Here is a 21,955-nt window from a genome sequence, read left to right on the forward strand (position 1 = left end):
CTCTTCAATGCTCATCACCCACTTTCCCCTCCCTCCACCCCCATCAACCCTCAGTTTGTTCTCAGTATGTAAGAGTCTCTTATGGTTTGCCTCCCACCCTCTCTGTAACTTTTTTTTCCCCTTCACCTCCCCCATGGTCTTCTGTTAAGTCTCTCAAGAGCCACATATGAGTGAAAACATATGGTATCTGTCTTTCTCTGCCTGACTTATTTCACTTAGCATAATACCCTTCAGTTCCATCCACGTTGCTGCAAATGGCATGATTTCATTCTTTCTCAATGCCAAGTACCATTCCATTGTATATATAAACCACATCTTCTTTATCCATTCTAGAATGACTGATTTTTTTGTTGCAGCGTGGACAGCTAACATCTCCCCTGATCTGAAACCCGTCAGTGATTCTCCATGGACTTCAGATAACACTTAAACTCCCTAATGTGGCCCACAAGATATTTTATGATCGGACTGCTTTCTCATTTCCCAGTATGTCTTTCTAGTCCTTTTTAGTTCAGTCAACCTGGCTACCTTGTGGTTTCCAAAGTGTGCTCTGCTTTCCTACGCCACTTGGCCTTTGCATGTGCAGAAATGCCTCCCTTCTGGGACTGTGGCCAACTGCCCTTCCACTCTAGGTTCAACCCACCTCTTCCCAAAATGTTCTTTGTCATCGCTACCTCAGCCCCAAGCTGGAGTGGGGGACCCTCCTTTTTGCAACTTCTCTGAAGACCCATAAAGGTCCCTGCCTTGATCTGGTGCCCTGGTGGCAACCACAATATCATCCTGTCATACTTATACTTTCCGCTCAGATCCTGCCAAACAGGCTATGAGATTTTTTGACGTCATTGGGTAGCATTTGCCTCTATAGCACAGGTACATAATTGGGGTTAAATAACTGTATGTTGAACAAAAGAGGGGCCACCTTTTCTCTTCCTAGTGTTGCTCATTGGCATTTCAGGCAATGTACTTAATTCAAGAAATGAATTGGAAGCTGAATATCCACCAGTGGCAGAATGGTTGAATCAATTATGGTACATCCACATTGTTGAATAGTTTACAGCTATCACACAGGTAGGAATAGCCTGTATTAAAGTAGAAAAGGGTCTGTGGTGTATTATTAAGGGAATATGTATGAAAATTTTATAGTATAATATACAGATGTGTGTATACATTTGCATACGTTTGTATGAGCATAGTGCATATGGAAGGATATGCTTCAAACTGCCCACATTGGTCACATGCCTTAGTATTGTAATTAACAATCAGTTTAAAGGTAAGCACTAGTATTCAGATATCAATTTCAAGACCAGATATGAATCTGTAGACAAACAATAAAGGTAGGAGATAATGTGGAACAATATTACTTTAAAGGCTTGGGGAATGTTTACAAAAATGGGGATCTCTTTTTTTGTGTGTCTTTTGAATGTTTATATATGCATAGAAATAAATCTAAAGGTTTAGAACAAAATAATTGCAGTAATAATTTCTGGATGGCAGATGACTTTTATTTTTTTTCTTTTAGCTTATCTGTATTACACAATTCCAAAACGATGAGCACATCTTATTTTCATAACAGAATAACATTATTTCTAAAAATGGAAGATTAAAACTGGTACCATTAAGGTGTCTGTTATGTGAGTACTCAAGACCTGAAAAAAGCAACAGTCTCATGCGGTTATTACAAAATGAATACATCTGAGAACAGTAGTTGTCACATACCATTTTTGTTCCTTTCTTACAGCAAAGACTGAAGGAAGAGAAGGAAGCCAAACGGGCACGCTTGGATGGCAGACATGACTACTTATTTGCAATCGTAGCTTCCTGCGTGGACCTGGACAAAACTGAAGTGGAAGATGCCATTCTTGAGGGGAATCAGGTGAGATGCACTTGAGTGTTCCCAGACTTGATTATGGAGGGCACAGAGAACCTATTGACCTCTGTCCTATGGCAGGATCTGTGCTGGGCTGCAGAGGAGGGTGTCTGTTCTAACATGGACAGGATTCCATTCTGACCATACAGGTGGTGGCAGGTTGACGTTAGGGCTCTCCAGCTCTTCATGTTGAATGGGGGTACTTATAACTGTCACTTAAGTTCCATGGTTCTGACAGCAATGTCTGCCTGTTTCTGAATCCAGTGAAGCTGGGTTCGGGTGCCATCTTGGAACTTGAGGTCGGAGAATAGAATCTTCTCTCAGCTTCTGATATATCTTGTCTTGCGTTTATCCTATTCTAACCTGGGAGATTGAATTTTGGCAGCTGAATCTGGTTTCTGTTGTTCCTGAGCTTGACTTCCATTTTCTGCCGTGATTTCCTTCCAAAATCTGGGGTGTGATTACAGAGGGAAGATCAAAATATGGGAGGATATAATTTCATGAGCATTGAGGAAGGCGTATCAGGAGCCCTATGATGGTTCCTGAAGGTTTTTTTGTTTTTGTTTGTTTGTTTGTTTTGGTTTATTAGCATAAAAAAAAGAAAGAGAAAGAGAGAGAGAGGGAGAGAGAATTCTTTCTGTTGATAGGGGTGGCACACTCCTGATAATGGTTTTTAGTGGTATACCTGTAAATGTTTAACAACCAGCTTTGAGCAAGAGGGTAGAGGGGAGCGCTATTTTGAGTGTTGATTTCTGTGGTGTTAATACTGCCACAATGGCTGATTCCAGACTATGAACATGATGCTACTGAAGGCTTAGTTGGAAAGGGTTGTGATCAGTTGGCTGTCATGAACCAGTGTGAGTTGGCTCCAGTTCTCTGGTGGCTTTGTTCCTGCCTGCCATGTCAGTCTGGTGGGATCAGTAGGAGCCAGTGGAACAGTGAGGGGTGGACAACACTGAAATGGCTAGACTGCAGGATGAGTTAATTAGAGGTTGAGGAAATGCCCTTCTCCTTTTCCTTCCAGCTAACATTTGTTGAATATTTACCAGGTGTCAGTCTCATCTAAGTGGTTTTCATCTGTTATCTCATTTAATTTTCATGATGCCAGGAGGTAGATAATATTGTTCCTCCAAAATGGAGGCACAGAACGAGACAGTCACTTAACTGATTGAGTCTTGGAGAGGTGAAATGCTTAACTCTACCCCTCTTCCTAATTCAGACATCTGGATTTGGGATCATGCGAGGGGAATAAACGAGTACAAGTTCTGAACTATAAGAAGCCCAGGTCAAACCTTTGTGTCGTATTCAGGACCAGGAATGTCAAAACCTGGAGGCTGAAAGAAAACGTCCTGGCTCAGTCTCCCAAGCAAAGTAGAGGGGCAGGAGTTTCAGTACTGGCCTTTTGGAAGTATCTCCTTCAGATTCTTGGCTTGGAAGTTAATCTTAACGACGGCGTCCCACTCAGCCCGACAGCATTCTCAATCAAAGAAGAGTCATGAAGGAACCAGGGCAACTTGCTTTCCCTTATATATAATAGTTTTATCTATAATATGGTGGAAATTGGAGGGGGCTTCTTTTTTTCACACTTAAAATTTCAGGCTAGATTTTGTTGTTTGAAAACATTTTATTAAAAAATTTTTTTTTAATGTTTATTCATTTTTGAGAGACAGAGAGAGACTGAGCATGAGCGGGGAAGAGGCAGAGAGGGAGACACAGAATGTGAAACAGGCTCCAGGCTCTGAGCGGTCAGCACAGAGCCCGACGCGGGGCTCGAACTCAAACTGCGAGATCCTGACCTGAGCCGAAGTCGGACGCCCAACCGACTGAGCCACCCAGGCACCCCGCAAATGTTTTATTTTAAATTGTGGTAATAACGTAGAATGTAAAGTTTATCATCTTAATCGTTTTTAAGTAAACAGTTCAGTAGTGTGAAGTTTATTCACGCTGTTGTGTAACCCATCTTGAGATCTCTTCATCTTGCAAGACTGAAAATCGATACCATTAAACAACAGCTCCCCCCTGCCTCTCCCAGCCCCTGGAATCCACCATCCCACATTCTGTCTCTAAGAATTTGACTACTTTAGATGCCTTATATAAGTGGAATCCTACAGTATTTGTCTTTTTGCGACTGGCTTATTTTATTTAGCAAAATGTCCTTAAGGTTCACCCGTGTTGTAGCCTGTGTCACAATTTCCCTTTTTAATACTGAATGATATTACATCATATGTCTGTGCCACATTTTGTTTATGCGTTCATCTGTTAATGAACAGTTGCGTTGTGTCCATCTTTTCACTACTGTGGATAATGCTGCTGTGAGGAGAGGTGTGCAAATATCTTTGCACGACCCTCCTTTCAATTCTTTTGGGTATATACCTGGAGTGGAATTTCTGGATCATGGAGGAATATATTAATATTATGAGAAATTCCCATACTGTTTTCATAGGGACTGCACCATTTTACATTCTCACCAAGGGTATACAAGTGTTTCAATTTCACCACATCCTTGACATTTATCTTTTTCTTTCTTTCTTTTTTTTTTTTTTTTGACAGTAGCCATGCTAACGGGCATGTAGATTTTATCCTTTTTCCTCCAATTTGAATTTAAAACAGTGCTAGTGACTTTAAGAAAATTGCTTCTGGGGCTCCTGGGTGGCTCAGTCGGTTAAGCATCTGACTCTTGATTTCGGTTCAGGTCATGATCTCGCGATTCATGAGTTCGAGTCCTGTGTTGGGCTCTACACAGGCATGGAGCCTGCTTGGGGTTCTCTCTCTCCCTATCAGCCCTTACCCAGCTTGCATGCACACACTTTCTCTCAAAATAAATAAATAAACGTTTAAAAAGATTTTAAAAAGTGCTTCCACTGGTAGTAGGCCGGTTGGCAGACCTCTGGTTGTGTAGTGAACCTCATGGATGGGATTGAGTTCTGGACTAGTGTTGGATGGAATGTTCCATGATCATATGTGTTCTCATGGCATTTTCCAGTGATTACTCCAATTTACTATTAATTACCTCTAGTGTGTTAGATTAGGTTTTGAAAGGTTTGTTCTCCCTTCTGATCTGCAATTGAGTGAAAATGAAACACTATATTTATATCTGCTTTCAACAGCTCAACACTTTCGGAAATTAGCAAAAATGGAAGGACAATCTTTTCAAACATGTATGTAGCAAATATTTTGATGACTGATTGGATTCCTTCTTTGAACTACATTTTTATTATGGTGAGGCATTTACTCTCTCGTGGTTTTATTGGTTGAAAAATACATGACGCCTTCTGTATGCTTTGCATTAGATGCAGTTTTATATGAAGAAGAAAGATGACAGTAAATGCTGACTGAAATATGGTTTCTAATTCAGAACGGAGTTGTGACCTTGCCTTTTCTTTTTTCACAGATTGAAAGAATAGATCAGCTTTTTGTTGCTGGAGGTTTTCGTCACCTTATATTCTACTATCAGGACGTGGAGGTAGCAGATACAGGTATCCGAATTTGATGCGATGTAAGCCAGAAACGTGTTGCCAGATTCATCTGAGGATGGCTTGAAGCAGAAAGCCACTCTCAGAGCTGACCAGGCCCCTTACATCCACGCTGGGAGATGGGACGAATGGGCAGTGGTGAGGTGTGGTGGGTGAGGCCAAGGTGACATTTTGTTCTCAAGGAAAAGGGACGGATAATGATGGCTGTCTAGCCTGGCTGTTCTAACTTCATTTGAGATATTTTGCTTTCCTTTTCAGGCTGTGCTGGTAATTGAGGAATAATAAAGTAGTTTACATTTTGAGACTTCTTTTCCTTACATCCTAGTTCATTCTATGCAGTGATGTTCTAGAACTTTTTATGGGCATCTGTTTCTTTTCCATATAGGCACCATTTATTTTTAACAGAGGAATTGTTGCCAATAAGCATAATGAGTTGTCTAGTTAAATATCACATTATGTTTATTTTCTACCGACTATGATTCAAACGAGTAATGTGGAATGACAAGTTTAGTTATTTTCACTTAAGAAAATTTGCAAATCTTTGTGTGGATTCAACTGGCATCTCCCATTCTCCGTTTATGTGGATTCATATAATTTTAAAGCCAAGCTAGGGGCACAAACAAATATATTATGATTATATTAAAATATTACATTCATCTTTTTATAACCTTTTTGAAGGGAAAATAGTTATTGCTGTTGGCATATAGTATGACTATGCTCTTTTGTTTAAAAACTGGGAAAATTATGCATGCATACTCTAAGTGATTGGGATTTTCCTAGAATTATTCTTCTGATATTTTGTGGTCAGAAAGTCCATTACACTTTAAAAAAAAATTTTGTTTTAGTGTTTATTTATTTTTGAGAGCGAGCGAGAGAGAGAGAGACAGAGTGTGAGCGGGGCAGGGGCTGAAAAAGAGGGAGATACATAATCCAAAGCAGGCTCCAGGCTCTGAGCTGTCAGCACAGAACCCAACACGGGGCTTGAACCCACAAACCGTGAGATAGATCATTAGCTGAGCCAAAGTCAGACGCCTCACCAACTGAGCCACTGAGGCACCCAGAAAGTCCATTACACTTTGAATGAAAAATCAAAATAATACAGAAATTTCTAATTCTATCCCAGTCTGACAAACATAAAGTCAAATGGGATGTTGAGTTATCTACAAAATGTGCACTGGGTGGAGTTCAGGGTTCGCGTGTAAATGTAACAGTGAACGAGGAAGGTTCACGGGATGTAAACATAATTTAATTTCGCTCCCCGCTCTCCCTTTAGACCTTTACCGTGGGACTGGCTTTAACCTTTTGACCTTGGATCAACACTGAGACCATTCCATGACTTTCCTGGATATTCTTAGATAGGAAATGTTCCTATGGTTGCTTCACATTACAAATACTGTCTCAGTGCAGAAACTAAAACTATCCAGTTGATCAAAATGAATTGATCTAAAGTTAAATCTTCTTCACTGCTGGCTCGCCCACTTCCTTCCACCATCCCCCAAGGTTCCAAGCAGGGACCGCTGAAGGTCAGTATTCACAGGAGGAGAGAAGCATATGGTCCTCCTCTGCTCTTTCAAGTTAACCTTCTGCTCCTGTCCACGTTGTGCAAACCATGGCTCTGGCTTGAGGTAGGGCAGGCACAAGAGGGACGAGGTGGCAGGAAAGCTTTTACTCGAGCAGCACTAGCACTGTCACAAGTTGGCTGACCTTGATTCCCCAGGCCCTTGCTCTTGTGGGCCCTGGGAGCGTTCGCTGCACATCCCGCGGTGACGTGTTGTCCTCCCGGTGAGGCATATCTGCTGGTTATCTTTGTTGGGCGGGTTCGCTGCCAAAGCCCCAGCACCAGTCTCTAGCCTGGCACCGTGGGGGCAGAACTTGGTTGTGTGGGGGGAGGTTCCTCCTAGAGGTTCTAATTGCAGGGTTTCAGGATTCAGCTTGCAGTCCACGTTCTTCCCCAGGTCCCTCCCTTGGCACTGTGCTCCCACCACTGATAACCTTGCTTGAGCTACCGATCTGCTTGGAGAGCTCCAACTTCCATGGGCGGACAAGGGCACTGGCTCTCTCTGTGTGCATAAATGGTCCACTCAATGAGCTACATGCTTCGACGACCGAAAATACAATTTTCAAATAGTAATAATGGTAATGCTTATTGGCCTAGTGTTTTTATGTGCTTTTCTAAGGGCTTCACATGTATTAACTCATTTAATCCTCACAACAATTGCAGATGCTAGCTTCTAGGGGTATTATTCGAATTTTTCAGATGAGAAGACTGAGGCACAGAAAGACTAGGTATCTTTCCCAAGGTCACATGGCCATGAAGTGCAGCGGAGGAGACTCACGCCTTGGGGGTCTGACTCTAGAGCCCACGCCCTTCATCCCATTGCTCTCCTGGCTCTACAGTGTCCTGACTCTAGCACGATACTGAGGGGGCTGCAGGGGTCTGGAGTTCTATAGTCAAAGCTAGTTTTTTGATCTCAACTCTTACCACCTGTTGGCTGTGACATGGGACAGGCTACCGCTGCCTTTAAGGTGGTAGTGACTTTAATAATGTAGATAAGGTACCAAGCAGAGGAGCTGACACCCAGCACATGCAACAGGTACTGTCTCCCTCTTTGCTCCTCCTCCATGCCTCTATTGTGGCCTGTTGTGGATGAAAATGACTATTGTAGCTTCAGCAAGAATCTGCTTTGGACCAAACTCTCTCATTCCTGTGCCTCTCATTCCTGTGTGTGTGTGTGTGTGTGTGTGTGTGTGTGTGTGTTTAATGTTTATTTTTGAGAGAGAGAGAGAGAGAGAGAGAGAGAGAGAGAGAGAGAGAGAAAGCAGGGAAGGGGCAGAGAGAGAGAGACACAGAATCCGAAGCAGGCTCCAGGCTCTGAGCTATAAGCACAGAGCCCGACACGGGGCTCAAACTCACAAACTGGGAGATCTTGACCTGAATTGAAGTCTGACACTTAACTGACTGAGCTCCCCAGCCTCCCCTCACTCCTGTTTTTTGCTGGAGCAACACTTTTTTGAAATGCACCTGTGATCTGGAAACAGTCACCTCGTTTTAGATCCCTTCAGGGTTCAGGCTAGAGATTGTCCAGGCAGCAGACCTTCCAGGGCACATGGATGAGTCAACGCGACACTATTTTAACAAGGAAACTCATTCCAAGAGACAACCATATGGACCGTAAGTAGCATTTGTGAAACTGAAATTCTTTTGCATTTGTAGGACAACTTGGCTCTCCAGGGGGAGTGACTTCTCTTTCTGAAAAGATTAAAAAACCGAAGGTGTTTGTGACCGAGGGAAAAGATGTGGCTCTTACTGGAGTATGTGTGTTCTTCATCAGGACTGACCCTTCCAGAGCCGTCACCCCTGAGAACATCCATAGGGTAAGGGGCTGGAGTAATCCTTTACCCCAAATGACCCCAAATCATGTAAATTCTACAAAAAAAAATCCTTCCCTATAGAGGTAACCACTGTTTTCATTAACTATCTAAAACTACTTTCAAAGAAGTATTTCTAAAAGCATTCATAGCAAACAAGACATTTCCTTTAAATCTGTTGAGTTATAGGACTTAATATTCAGTTTGTTAACAAAAATTGATATAACATTATGTATATGTATTTGCGTGCATGTGTGTGTGTGTGTGTGTGTGTGATACAGTGAAGTCTTTCCTTTAAAAAATAATGGCCCGTACATTATTTACTTAATGGCAAATTTCATACATTTAAAGTAAGATTTGTAATAATGGATATATAATTTTTTTGTGTATGTGCAAAATAAAGTGCATGTCTCCTCTGCCCTCGATGGGGGCATTATCTGCTTGGAGCAAGTAAACCGGTAGACGTGTCGTGTTCTGTTTATTTCAGGTTTTTATTTTGATGATTGCGATTTGGAATAGTATAAAGCTTAGGTCTTAACCAGGGCATCAAAAAATAATTTACTGGATTGAGAGACTGAACATACAAACAAAGGCCAGACCGCACGTAAAGCAGAATTTTGACCTGTAACTGGCAGCAACCTGTCCAGGGAGCCAACCCCCTTATCTAGGAAACAATCCAGGGAGCCAGCCTGCACTGTCAGAGTCGCAGGAAGCCTGCGGGGCAGCCACACAAGAGTCGCTGTGACAAATTGGCCAGTAGTGCCAGCATTTGGTTGGTGACTGTCGGCCTCCCTAATTTTTGTCTGTACCCCCAGCCTATTTCCCTGGGGCTGGAGAAAGCCAAATATGCACCCCTCGCGGATCACACAGGATGCCCCACTTCTAGGGGCCGCCTCCAGGTCCCCCACACCAGCAGCCTCCAATCAGGACATGCCTGAAAGCTTCTCTTTCCTCCACTAGAAGGCTTTCCCGCTCCCCTGCCTGCTTTTAAGTGTCTTCCGAAATGCGGGTGATGGTGGCCGACTCTTGCTATGGCAAGTTCCGAGTAAGCAGTTTTGCTTTTCTCATTTGGTTGGTCTTCATTGACCGACGCGGGATATTTGGTTAATGAGCAGCATTCAGAAATGACTTAGTAGCTATGTTGCAATTGCAGATAATTTTTACAGCAGGGGATCTCCTGTGTTCCAGGAGGTGAGCTTTAATATGTTAGATACCGCGGATGGGGGCCTGCTCAACAGCGTGAGGCATTTGCTGTCGGACATCTTCATTCCCGCTCTCAGGGCCACGAGCCATGGCTGGGGCGAGCTCGAGGGTCTTCAGGAAGCATCCAGCATTCGGCAGGAGTTCTTGAGCTCTCTGGAAGGCTTTGTGGGCGTCCTGTCGGGCGCACAGGAGAGCTTGAAGGAGAAGGTAAGAATGAATAAGTTCTTCCTTCAAAAGTTATCAGATGGTGAACAAATCAACATGTAAGTGTGTAATGCTTCTGTTGGATGGTCTTAATTCCTCTGCCTGGCAAATCTTGAAAAAATTTTATGGGCATTTTTATTGCCCCTCCCAGGGGTGGTGGTGGTAGCTAGATGTAAATTCTTACGGTTTGGAGTGATTAATGCATCGGAAGTGTCGGCCACGATGGAGGGTTTCATTCAATCACATTGCATGCTTGACTGCAAAGAGAAGTGAATGAAATGCTTGTGGCATCACTGTTTGTCCTAGAAGGAAAGGAATCTGGACCCAGAGAATGTGGAGAGTGTGTGCCCATGCGTGTGTGTGTGTGTGGGGGGGGGGGCTGGGTGGTGGGTGGTGGGTGATGGGTAGGGATGGAGGAAATCCTGAAGAGGAGAGAGCAGTTGACGTATCTGGAGGGAGTGGGTTGGGTCCTGTGGTTAAGCCTGTGACCAAAAGGGCCTTTAAGAATAAGTTTGGCAAATGTGAGATTTAGCTTCTTTAAAATTTGTGCAATCTACTGGAAGCCCGTGTTACACATTACTTGGGGCAGACGGTGGTGGATGCAATACCGTGATGGCGATAGCCCTGATCAGGCACGAATGGGAGACAGAAATGTAGCCTGTGATACCAATGACGGAGTGTTACTCACTCCTCTCCAGAGGAGACTGAGAAGCATTGGGACCTATTGGGATATTGGGAGAGAGACATCAGGCTTTCTAGAGGATATGGAATAGGGGAGTGGAGTAAATTTCATCCAGATGGGAGCGGGTTGATTCCGCCTAATATCTGAGTTCTATGTGTAGTGAACTCTGATGCAGGCCTATATACTAAACCACAAGCTGAAGCAAGTTAGATTGTTGTTCTACTTGAAAAAGCAGTGCTTTCATATGGTCCCATGTCATATTGTGGTCTAGGTATTAAAAAAAGTGGATGGATCTCCACATAGAAGGGAGGTAGTGCTGCTTCATGGAGAGCAGAGCCCTCCCCTGTAAAACCAAAGATGGCTCCAGAAGTGGCAGGTGGAAGATGCAGTGTGGCGGGGGGAGGGGTGGCGGCATGCTGGGAGGTTCCTCCAGGCTGGGGGCAGCGTGAGCAAGGGCACAGGGGAGCAGAGGCACGTGCCCGCCCTGGTGGGTTTTCAGAGCCCCGTCGGAGGGTAGCAAAGTGAAAAACAGAGTGGGGAGGCTAGGTTCTAGGAGGACAGAGTGGTGTCTCTGAGCTCCATGTAGATGGGACATAGCCCCATAGAGCAGCGGTGGGCATGGGAGCCATCAGGTAAGGTTAGAGGCCATCAGGGCCAGAGGCCATCAGCTAAGGTTAGAGCTGGCAGGGCTTTATTTGGAAGCCAAGTGAAGGAAACGAGAAACCTTGAGGGGGCCATCCAGGGGTTACAGGGTCCCCTTGCAGCAGGCCCTTGTAGCAGGTGCTCTGACTCGCCCTATAGGCTTCTCTCTGCTGGTCTGAACTCAGCATCTGGTGCCCTTCACTCCCAGCCTGCACCATTCACCTGCCACATCTCCTAGTGAACTCTTTGGTTTTACCTCAGTTACCAAGAAGCCCTTAGGGCCTGGGCCTTGTGTTGTGGCTCCTTGACCATATGGGCATTTGAGGATGACAAATAACCACGCCCCTTCCTGCTGGTTCTGAACCAGTTGAGAGAAATGTACTAGCTCTGTTGTTGCTAAAGTGGGATTGGCCTGAAACCTGAATTTAGGCATTCACAATGCCAGGTGCACTTTCCCAGGAGAAAATGTCCTGAGCAAATATTGAGGTCCATTTATCTGTGTGCAAAAATGTGCTGAGTTTCTTTGTCAAGTCAAAATCCAACACGTCTCCTTCTCTATCCTCTTCCTCCTTCCTCCCCTGAAATGAATCCATGTGTTTGCCATTAAACTTGCAAACTATATGGATGCTATTGGTTGAGGACAGGAGAATCTTTTCATCTGGTTAGTTTCAAAAAACAGAATGTAATGCATTAGAAATTACCCTTCCCCCAGTCAATTACCTTGAAGCTCCCCCATGTTCTTTGGTTTCGTGAGTTGACTCTTTAATTTCTAAATTCCCTATTAATTCCCAAAATTTGTGATATTATGACTCTCTCTCTTTAGTTCACTCTTTCTGTTTTATGACCCCAAATCTGCCCTCAGTCATCTCTAGTTCACAGGGAGGACTGAGCATTATGTATCACACTATGCTTTCAGAGATCTTTCTTCAGGGAACAGGGTAGTTTAGAGAAAATTTTAAGATCCTTCTGACCCCGGGGATGAACCAGAAGTGTGTGTTTACGTGTGTGTGTGTGTGTGTGTGTGTGTGTGTGTGTGTGTTTTAAAATTAGCATCATCATGGGGTGCCTGGGTGGCTCAGTTGGTTAAGCATCCAACTCTTGATTTCAGCTCAGGTCACGATCTCACAGTTCATGGGTTGGAGCCCTGTGTCGGGCTCTATGCTGGCAGTGCGGAACCTGCTTGGGATTCTCTCTCCCTCTCTCTCTGTCCCTTCCTCTCTCTCTCTTTCAAAATAAATAAATCAACATTAAAAAATAAAATTAGCATCATCTTAATTGTTTAACTTTCATTTTAATTAGGTGAGCCTTCAAAAGTGTGACGTATTTGAACTGAAAACCCTGAAGGAGCCGATAGACTACTTGAGTCTAGCTCATAACCCCGAGACTCTGGAGAAAATAGAAGCTTGTATGAGAGTATGGATCAAACAGACAGAACAGGTAATTTTCAGAAAGCAAACATCAGCTTCAGATGCTACGTTACTGAACTAGTCAATGGAAGACGGTATATCTTTTGCCATTCCCATTTGCCTAAGTATTTGATGAGTCCCTAAAAAGGTGAGGAGTTCAGTATGGTTTTCATTTATGGTCATTGGTTAAGAAGAGATAGTAAAAAATTTGAAGAGAGGAAAGCAAGTAACTTTAAATACTTAATGTGGGGCGCCTGGGTGGCGCAGTCGGTTAAGCGTCCGACTTCAGCCAGGTCACGATCTCGCGGTCCGTGAGTTCGAGCCCCGCGTCAGGCTCTGGGCTGATGGCTCAGAGCCTGGAGCCTGTTTCCGATTCTGTGTCTCCCTCTCTCTCTGCCCCTCGCCCGTTCATGCTCTGTCTCTCTCTGTCCCAAAAATAAATAAACGTTGATAAATACTTAATGTAACAAGAAGACTGCACTTTGTCAATTTTTTTTTTTCTCAAGGTGTATTTTACAGAGAATCTTTGTAGAAGTACAAGGAGTTTTCCAGTCAGTGTGCCTTCTAAAAGGGAGCTCGAGACTTAAAAAAAAAAAAAAAAAAAAAAGCTTAGAAAAACATTTTTAGAAAAATCCGAAGTGTCGGCAGACATTTAATCAAAAAGTAATGAAAATTAACCAACAGTTAACAATGAAAGTTAACCAACTTAAGGCATGCAGACTTTCCAAGGTTATATTGCTCTAAGGGTATACGGTAAGTGAAGAGTCAAGGAAATGTTCTGAGGTCAGGTCCTCCAAAAGTTCATTAGAACTTTCTAAATAAGTAGTTTTCAATTTGAGCATGTTCACTAAATTTTTGTTGAAGTTTTAAAAATGGATGCAAGTAAAAGGCTGTCCCTTGAAGCATGCAAATGAATACAAATATATCATGATTCAGAAAGCATAATTGATTTATTTCCCAGTTTATAACTTTCATACCGCCAGCCCTATTCAGAGGTTCACAGTTCTGCCGTGCATTATCAGGTCCTTGCTGAAAACAACCAGCTGCGTAAGGAAGCGGATGACCTCGGGCCCCGAGCAGAGTTGGAGCACTGGAAGAAAAGACTGTCCAAATTTAACTACCTTTTGGATCAATTAAAAGGCCCGGATGTGAAGGCTGTCTTGGCAATGCTTGCTGCTGCTAGGTCTAAACTTCTGAAGGTTGTCAGCCATTTCTTTCTGCTTTATGAAACGGGAATGGAAATTCTCTGTGTGTATTTTCATGTCATAGAGTAACTAGGAACAGAAAAATGTTGTTATACCTTTATGAAAAAACTTGAAGGCTGGATAATCTTGCCCTTTTATAATTCTGGGTACTGTGGACATTGCCTTTGAATTAAGAGTATTTGTTGGCTGGTGTGCATGTATGTATATGTATTATTAGAGAGCATTGCATGTAATTAAGATGTAGCTTCACATCATGATTATGTATATATTTTCAATTCAGACTAACCAGGAGTTGTAATAACAAAAACTTACTTTGATATATATATATACATATATATATATTAGCCCTAGTATATTCGTTTTATATCCCCCTGTAACAAATTACCCTAACACTTAGCAACGTAACACAGCAAACATATATTACATCCCAGTCTGTGGGCTGTGTGTCAGGAATTTAGGGGCAACTCAGCTGGGTGCCTCTGACTCAGGATCTCTCCTGAGGTCACAGTCAGGGTGTTGGTTCATCTGAGGCTCACCTGGGGGGAGGATCTGCCTCCAGGTTGCTCATGAGGTCATTGCAAGATTCAGTTTCTTGCTCGCTGTGGGCTGGAGGCTTCCTTCAGTTCTTACCATACAAAGTATGGGAGTGAGGGGCACGATGGATCCAGGAGCCAGTGGAGGAGAGAAAGTGTGGGTTCAAATGGAGGTGCTGCCCTCTTGATGCTCTGTCCTAGTTAGCGAGTAGATTTTATAAGGGAAGGCCTTAAAGAGATATCTTTAAACATTCGGCCGAAAAGTTTAAATCGCTCTCCAACGTGGCCATACCCCTCACTCCTGTGGATTCAGTTTTATGTGAGATGCACAGGATAAACTGGAAGTCTGACACAACGGACCTGTGGTGGCTGTTAGCAGCTGTTATATTGGAAGTTCCTTTATAATAATTGCATAAAAATTGCTTTCCTGTCTTGTGCTTAGACTTGGCGGGAGCTGGATATTCGAATCACTGATGCAGCTAATGAAGCGAAGGACAATGTCAAATATTTGTACACACTTGAAAAATGCTGTGACCCCTTGTACAGTAATGACCCTGTGAGTTGAAGAAATCTACTTGCTTAGTCTGCTGGTAAACCTTTTGCACTGGCGGAATCGAGCATGGAGTTTGGTTCATTAATATTAAAGTTTGTTGGAAAAGTCTTAGAAACCTCCTTTTAGTCTCAAGAAAATTTTATATGTATACAGTTGACCCTTGAGCAACATGGGTTTGGACGGCGTGCGTCCACTTACACATGAGGTTTTTTTTCCAAAAAATACAGTATATTGCTGAAAGTATATTTTATCTTTCTTACCATTTTCTTTTCTCTAGCTTACTTTATTGTAAAAATATAGTATATAATACATAAAACATACAAAATATGTATTAATCAACTGTTTATATTATCGGTAAGACTTCCAGTCAACAGTAGGCTATTAGTAGTTAAGTTGTGGGGGGCAGTCAAAAGTTATGCATGAATTTTCAACTACATGGGGATTGGTGTGCCTGGCCCCTCATTGTTCAAGGGTCAACTGTACATATGTATATATCTATCTGTATCTATCTGTCTATCTGTCTATCTCTCTGAGATGGATATGCAATATTATATTTTAGAATCTTTTTTGCGTATTCCGGTTTCCATTGAGTATTGTAATTGACATTCTGGATGATACTCAAAGAGGTGTTGGAAAAGTTATCGGTTGGTGTTTTATCTTTTAACTTTAGGGAGTGCCTGCTTTTATTGATTACAAAATTAATGTTAACCTTGTCATTAACAGACAGTTAATGTTTCTTGCATTGAAACAAATTTGATTAACTGCATATGACTAATAAAAATGAAATTACCTTTAAATACATCTATGTGGAGTGTTAGATAATATTTTAAAAATTTAACTAAAAATCTCTTAGCTAATTTTATTCTAATGAAGATTGAATGGTTATACTATCAGAATTTTGCTGAATTTGGTATTTGTTTCTCTGAAAACTTTTGTGGTGTCTTCTAGATATCCATGGTTGATGCTATCCCTACACTTATAAATGCAATTAAAATGATCTATAGTATTTCCCATTACTATAACACCTCTGAGAAGATCACGTCTCTGTTTGTAAAGGTAAGTTCGTAGCATAGATCCCATGGTCACTTGTATTTTTTTGCAATGTTGATTTTTTGATAATTAGAAATTACCATATGGGCACAATTCAATGTCTATGTATCCTACAATTAAAAAAAAATTTAATCTGTAAAATAGATATAGAATTAAGTGTATTCGTGAGGCTGATTCTTACAAATCATAAAGCATTATTTCCCAAAATAATTATTATAATAAATAATTGCGCTATTTTTTTAATTAAAAAATTTTTTTAAATGTTTATTCATTTTTGAGAGATGGGAGAGACAGAGCATGAGTGGGGGAGGGGCAGAGAGAGAGGGACACACAGAATCCGAAGCAGGCTCCAGGCTCTGAGCTGTCAGCACAGAGCCCAATGCGGGGCTCGAACTCATGTACTGCGAGATCATGACCTGAGCCGAAGTTGGACACTTACCCGACTGAGCCACCCAGGCACCCCAATAATTGTGTTATTTATATAATAAAATTTTAACAAAGAGTCTTTTTGGAATTTCTTTCTCTATGTTATTTAGCACATTATTTATTCCTTTTGGGTAAATTTTAATTAAGAAAAACTATATTTAACTGGCTTTCTCCTGTTTTATATTTTATGTGCCACTTTTCCAAATTTATTTGATGCCACAGTTGTTTACTTGGTGTTATTAGAACAGTTATCGTGGTCATAAAAGCCACTTGCAACATTTCAGTAATCCTAAAGCAATTATAATGATTCTGCCAAAAAACATAACGATGTTTAAACCGTATGTCCTAACTCATGAGCGTTTATGGTGAGCACTGTTGCTTTCCCCATTTTGAACAGTCTCTAAGAAGTAAATGACTTTCATCACCAAGGTGAAAATTTTAAATGTTGTGCTAAAATAGAGGCATTTCTGCCTCATCAGGACTTGTGTTGTGAATGCTCGCATAGTAGGAGGCATGGTTCTTCTTGGGAAGGGGTACGTCCAGCCTGAGAACTGGACAGGAGGCCCCCTTTTCTCTGCTCTCAGGCAGTTCAGGTAGAGAAAGGGGGGAAATCCATGAGATTCTTGCTCCACTTCTTCCCATGTTAAAAGGACATGTGAGGGTCGTGAGGGATATTCTCTGAGAAGGAGCCTCCAAAGCCAATTTGTATCATCGCTCCAGACTTCATGCATATTGTCCTCAAGGCTTGTTTTTGAACAAAATTGTGACACCATCATTTATCTAATTTTGGAGAAGCTTTCATTATGGAAATTTTGAGATGGGTACAAAGGACAGAGAATTATACACCAGACCCCCAAGTCCCTGTCGCCCAGGTTCTGTCTGCACGACACCCATCTTGTTCCACACTCTCCTCCAGCCTTTGCACTGCCCGTCCCAGACATCTTGCCATTCCATGCGTACATAGTCATCTGGTTTTCCTTTTACATTATAAAAAAGTCATAAGAAAATTCTGAAGTTTTTTTTTTGCAGTTTGGAGGAATGGATAAAATATTAGTGGTTACGGATGTCAGCTTGACTCTTCTCTTCTTCTCCTTTTTGACATTTCTGCTACAGCTCCTGGTGTCATGAAATGGTCAGGTGGACAGTCCTTTCCATGGCACTTGGAGACTGTGAGTTACATGTTAGAGCAGCCTACCGAAGGAGACTGGGGGAACTCTCAACAGCTTTCAGACAGGGAAGTGAATTCTCTCCTGGTTGGTCGAGATGTTCATCCTGCATAAACCAGGGGGCCTGAATTGTTGATTGGCCACAGCGCTTCCAACTCTGTGATTTCACAAATGATTTTGACAGTACATATTAGAATCGAAAAAAGACGAACAAATGGGAGTAGAGAGTAGAAGGGTGGTTGCCAGAGGCTGGGGAGTGTGGGCAACAGGGAGATGCTACAACTCTCAGTTATAAGATGAATAAATTCTGGGGAATCTAACGCACAGCATAGCTACCATAGTTAGTAATACTTGTATTGTGTACTCAAAAGTTGGTAAGAGAGCAGATCTGACATCTTTTCAACACACACACACACACACACACACACACACACACACACACCACACACACAGTGGTAAACTGTGAGGTGGTACATGTGTTTATCATGGTAATCATTTCACTCTGCATATGAATATAAAGGATCGTGTTGTACACCTGAAATATAAATAATTTTTGTTTGTCTTTTGTATAAATGAGCTGGGGCAAAAAAAGGGCTGGGGCAAAAAACGTGTTAGTGCTGGATCATGGCTGTGATGGAAAAAAAGAAACCTAGTGTCAAGGTCACAGATTGCACACCCTGAGAGGTAGAGGAGTCAAGGACCCTCCAGTTCAGTTTATGAGTGATGGCTGTTTTATGTACTTAGCACCATTTTATTGGGAAATTCCAGGTGACGAATCAGATGATATCTGCATGTAAAGCCTACATTACCAACAATGGAACTGCGTCCATCTGGAGCCAGCCGCAAGATGTTGTTGTGGAAAAGATATTGTCTGCAATTAAACTCAAGCAGGTAACGGTCAGCTTAATAACACGTTTAGATAATATTTTATTATTTTTATGTGGTTTTTGCTGATGCATCTTAAATCATTTAGCAATTATCATTGTTGATTGCTGAAAAGTAATTCTTTTTGTAAAAGAGTAATTCTTTATTGTGAAGAAAATTGAATGTTAATAAATCTGCTCTCAAAATTTATGCACTTATTCTGCTGTTTTGGGGCCCTGTGATGTCCTGATGCCCCACTCAGTCCCAGAAATGCAAAGATGAGGTAGTTTCTTTAGTTTCTTGAGGATGAATTGGGAGTTAGACCCCGAGTTAGGCTAATGCTAACACGGCGGGATCAAGTGGAAAGGCTGTGACTTTGCGTTGCCTCGTGAATAATTAGTAATTTGCTAGATTGGGAGTTAGGAAATGATGACATTGCCAGCTGGAGAATGGGCACATGCAAGGCATGACACTGACGGGGTTTGAAGTTCCACCCTGAATTTACAGCTTCTTCCACGTGAGAGAATAAGGTTGGTAACCTGGGTTATGTTCCCTTTCTAATATTTTGGTTTTTAATTTTAAGGAATACCAGCGCTGCTTTCACAAGACAAAACAAAAGCTTAAACAAGATCCAAATGAGAAACAATTTGAATTTAGTGAGATGTATATTTTTGGAAAATTTGAAACTTTCCACCGACGTCTTGTCAAGATAACAGACATCTTTACAACCTTCAGGACATACTCAGTCCTGCAAGATTCTAAAATTGAGGGGCTGGAAGACATGGTCACTAAATACCAGGTCCGTACTTTATTTTTGTTTAAAGATTTTATTTTTTTTTAAGTAACATCTATACCCAACGTGGGACTTGAACTCACAACCCCAAGATTAAGAGTTGCACGCTCCACTGACTGAGCCAGCTAGGCGCCCCCGAGGTTCTGTCCTTTAAAACTAAATTTCCTACCTTTTCTGTAACTAAAACTTTAATATCTCGTACAAGTATGTATATTTAGAATGATTCAAATAATCTGTAATGTTAGATGTAAGCTCATGATCCTTGAACAATAAAGAAATGAAATCTATTTGAGAATTGTGTAAGGGTGCTAATATGTTCTTCTCAGGTATGTGATTATGAGAATGACTTACCCATAGTCTAAAATTAATCATCATTAGTAAGAGCATTTTCATTAGCACAAGAGAAATGTTTAAATATAACTTATTATTTCATTTATTCGTGCAAGAAATATTTAATGAAACATATACTGTGATTCAGGCACTAACTGACGCTGAGTTCTGGGTGCATCTGATTATGGCTGCATTTAATCTTTTTATTTGGACCTATGTTAGCAAAATAAAAGGGACGTATTTTAGCGAAATAAAAGATTTTAATTTAGCCCAACAGTTTCTTTTTTTTTAAAAATTTTTTTTTTAATGTTTATTTATTTTTGAGACAGAGAGAGACAGAGCATGAATGGGGGAGGGTCAGAGAGAGGGAGACACAGAATCCGAAATAGGCTCCAGGCTCCGAGCTGTCAGCACAGAGCCTGACGCGGGGCTCGAACTCACGGACCGCGAGATCGTGACCTGAGCTGAAGTCGGATGCTTAACCGACTGAGCCACCCAGGCGCCCCTAGCCCAACAGTTTCTAATTATTTTGATTTTTAACTGCTTTATCTTGTAAGGGTAGGTGTGTAACTAATCTTAGTTTTTAAAGCAGGCACAATGATCTAATAATGTTTTGAAGAGTTTTGAAAAACAATTTCCGAAAAAAATGGGTTTTGAATTCTTAGTCTTGATATAGTTAAGTTTTTTTGTTTGGGGACAGTGATATTAAAAGCTAATTTTTTTTTTTTTGTACTCGAATTTGAAAAGAATCGTAAAATCTACTGCCACACATTAGTTTTTGTACTCTAACAGTTTAGTCTAATATAAGGAATCTTTTTCATTTCCTGAGTAGACCAGATTTTAGGAGAGTAAGAGAAAAGACCTTTTTTATATAGCAGGAAACATTTTAGGTGGGTTGGGTGTTATCTGCAGGGTGGATAATCTATATCTGAAACCGACAGTTTTGCAAGACAAAGACCGAATATATTCATTTACTTTTCAGCTTGGAATTTATTTATTTTCTATTCTTAATGAAAAAATAACTTTGGAGCATATGTCAAAGTTTATTTTTGAAGGAGAAGTTGAGCTATACATCTAAATGCAGATAAAGACTGTTCTAACCTGATAAAAATACTGGGAAGAGAAATAGTTCTGAAAATCTAATGTGAAATACTGATTAAAATGGATGTACCAGAGGATAGTGAGATAAAATGTAGACAGTGCATGAAAGCATCTAGTGAGGTTTTTGTGTGTTAGTACCAGTGTTAGAAGCTCAAAATGGTGACCATGGAAGTGAAACTGAGGTTCCTTGTGTAGCTATCAAGGTCCTGTCCACCCCTCCTGTCTCCTCATCTGCTTCTCTTCTCCTTTGATGTTCTCTGGACACAGGTCATTTCAGTTCAGTCCACGTTGGGGCTTATAGAGCTTTTTTTCCTGGAAAGTTCTGCTTCTGGACCATCACATGGCTACTCTTTCTTGGCCTGTAGATCTTCATTTAAATGACCCTTTTGGTTAGGTTTTCCTTGATCTCTGTTCTTCTCAAGCACTCAATGTCACATTACTCATTTTATCACTGTGTGAAATTATCCTGTCCATTTACTTGTGCTTTACATAGATTCTGACCCCGTCCCGCACCGAGGCTGGACGTTCTTTGAGGGCAGGGACTTTTGTTTTTTCAGCTCCTTCCTGTGTTTTCAGAGTTCACTAGCATGTAATAGGTGCACAATAAATACCCGTCAAGTAAATGGTTTACTAGGCTGAGTTGGATTAGTTGGTTGAAGGTCATGATTAATGTTTGTCAGCTTAATACTCTTAAGTGACCATTAAATCCAAACATAGAAAAGGATTTTCTAAGGACCCCAAATCTTTGTTTCTTTGTTTCTTTCTTTGTTTCTTTCTTTTTTCTTTCTTTCTCTCTCTCTCTTTCTTTCTTTCTTTCTTGCCACATTAAAATGTAGTAATGCAGCTTTTCAATGCTCATAACATGATGGATGGCACCATATGTATATAGTGTCTACATAGAGCTAATTTTGTAGTTATACAGCATGAAAGAGTAGGTTGTTTTAGTTAGTAAACTTGATTCAAGGAGTTCTGCATTTTATGCACTTGTCTATTGAGAGATGTGAATTGATGTTTAAATGGAAATGACTTTGAAGAGGAGGTGATGGAAGGGGGCCCAACTTTCTTCATAAAAATTATATGCCTGTGTCAAC

At 41.4% G+C, this 21,955-nt stretch overlaps 1 protein-coding gene across 2 annotated transcripts in view; it reads left to right on the forward strand.

Annotated features, from left to right (window-relative positions):
* The window catches only part of DNAH5 (dynein axonemal heavy chain 5), a 283,808-nt gene that overhangs the window by 61,736 nt on the left and 200,117 nt on the right, over positions 1-21,955 (forward strand). For both annotated transcript variants that reach the window (XM_027074356.2, XM_053202043.1), the window contains exons 2-11: positions 1,736-1,870; positions 5,256-5,340; positions 8,552-8,712; positions 9,895-10,116; positions 12,737-12,874; positions 13,866-14,042; positions 15,024-15,137; positions 16,083-16,190; positions 18,545-18,667; positions 19,224-19,439. In XM_027074356.2, the coding sequence (XP_026930157.2) occupies positions 1,736-1,870; positions 5,256-5,340; positions 8,552-8,712; positions 9,895-10,116; positions 12,737-12,874; positions 13,866-14,042; positions 15,024-15,137; positions 16,083-16,190; positions 18,545-18,667; positions 19,224-19,439 (1,479 nt within the window). The remainder of the gene's footprint in view (positions 1-1,735; positions 1,871-5,255; positions 5,341-8,551; positions 8,713-9,894; positions 10,117-12,736; positions 12,875-13,865; positions 14,043-15,023; positions 15,138-16,082; positions 16,191-18,544; positions 18,668-19,223; positions 19,440-21,955) is intronic.

Source organism: Acinonyx jubatus, chromosome A1 (genome assembly GCF_027475565.1).
Source record: "Acinonyx jubatus isolate Ajub_Pintada_27869175 chromosome A1, VMU_Ajub_asm_v1.0, whole genome shotgun sequence".
Lineage (NCBI taxonomy): Eukaryota > Metazoa > Chordata > Mammalia > Carnivora > Felidae > Acinonyx > Acinonyx jubatus.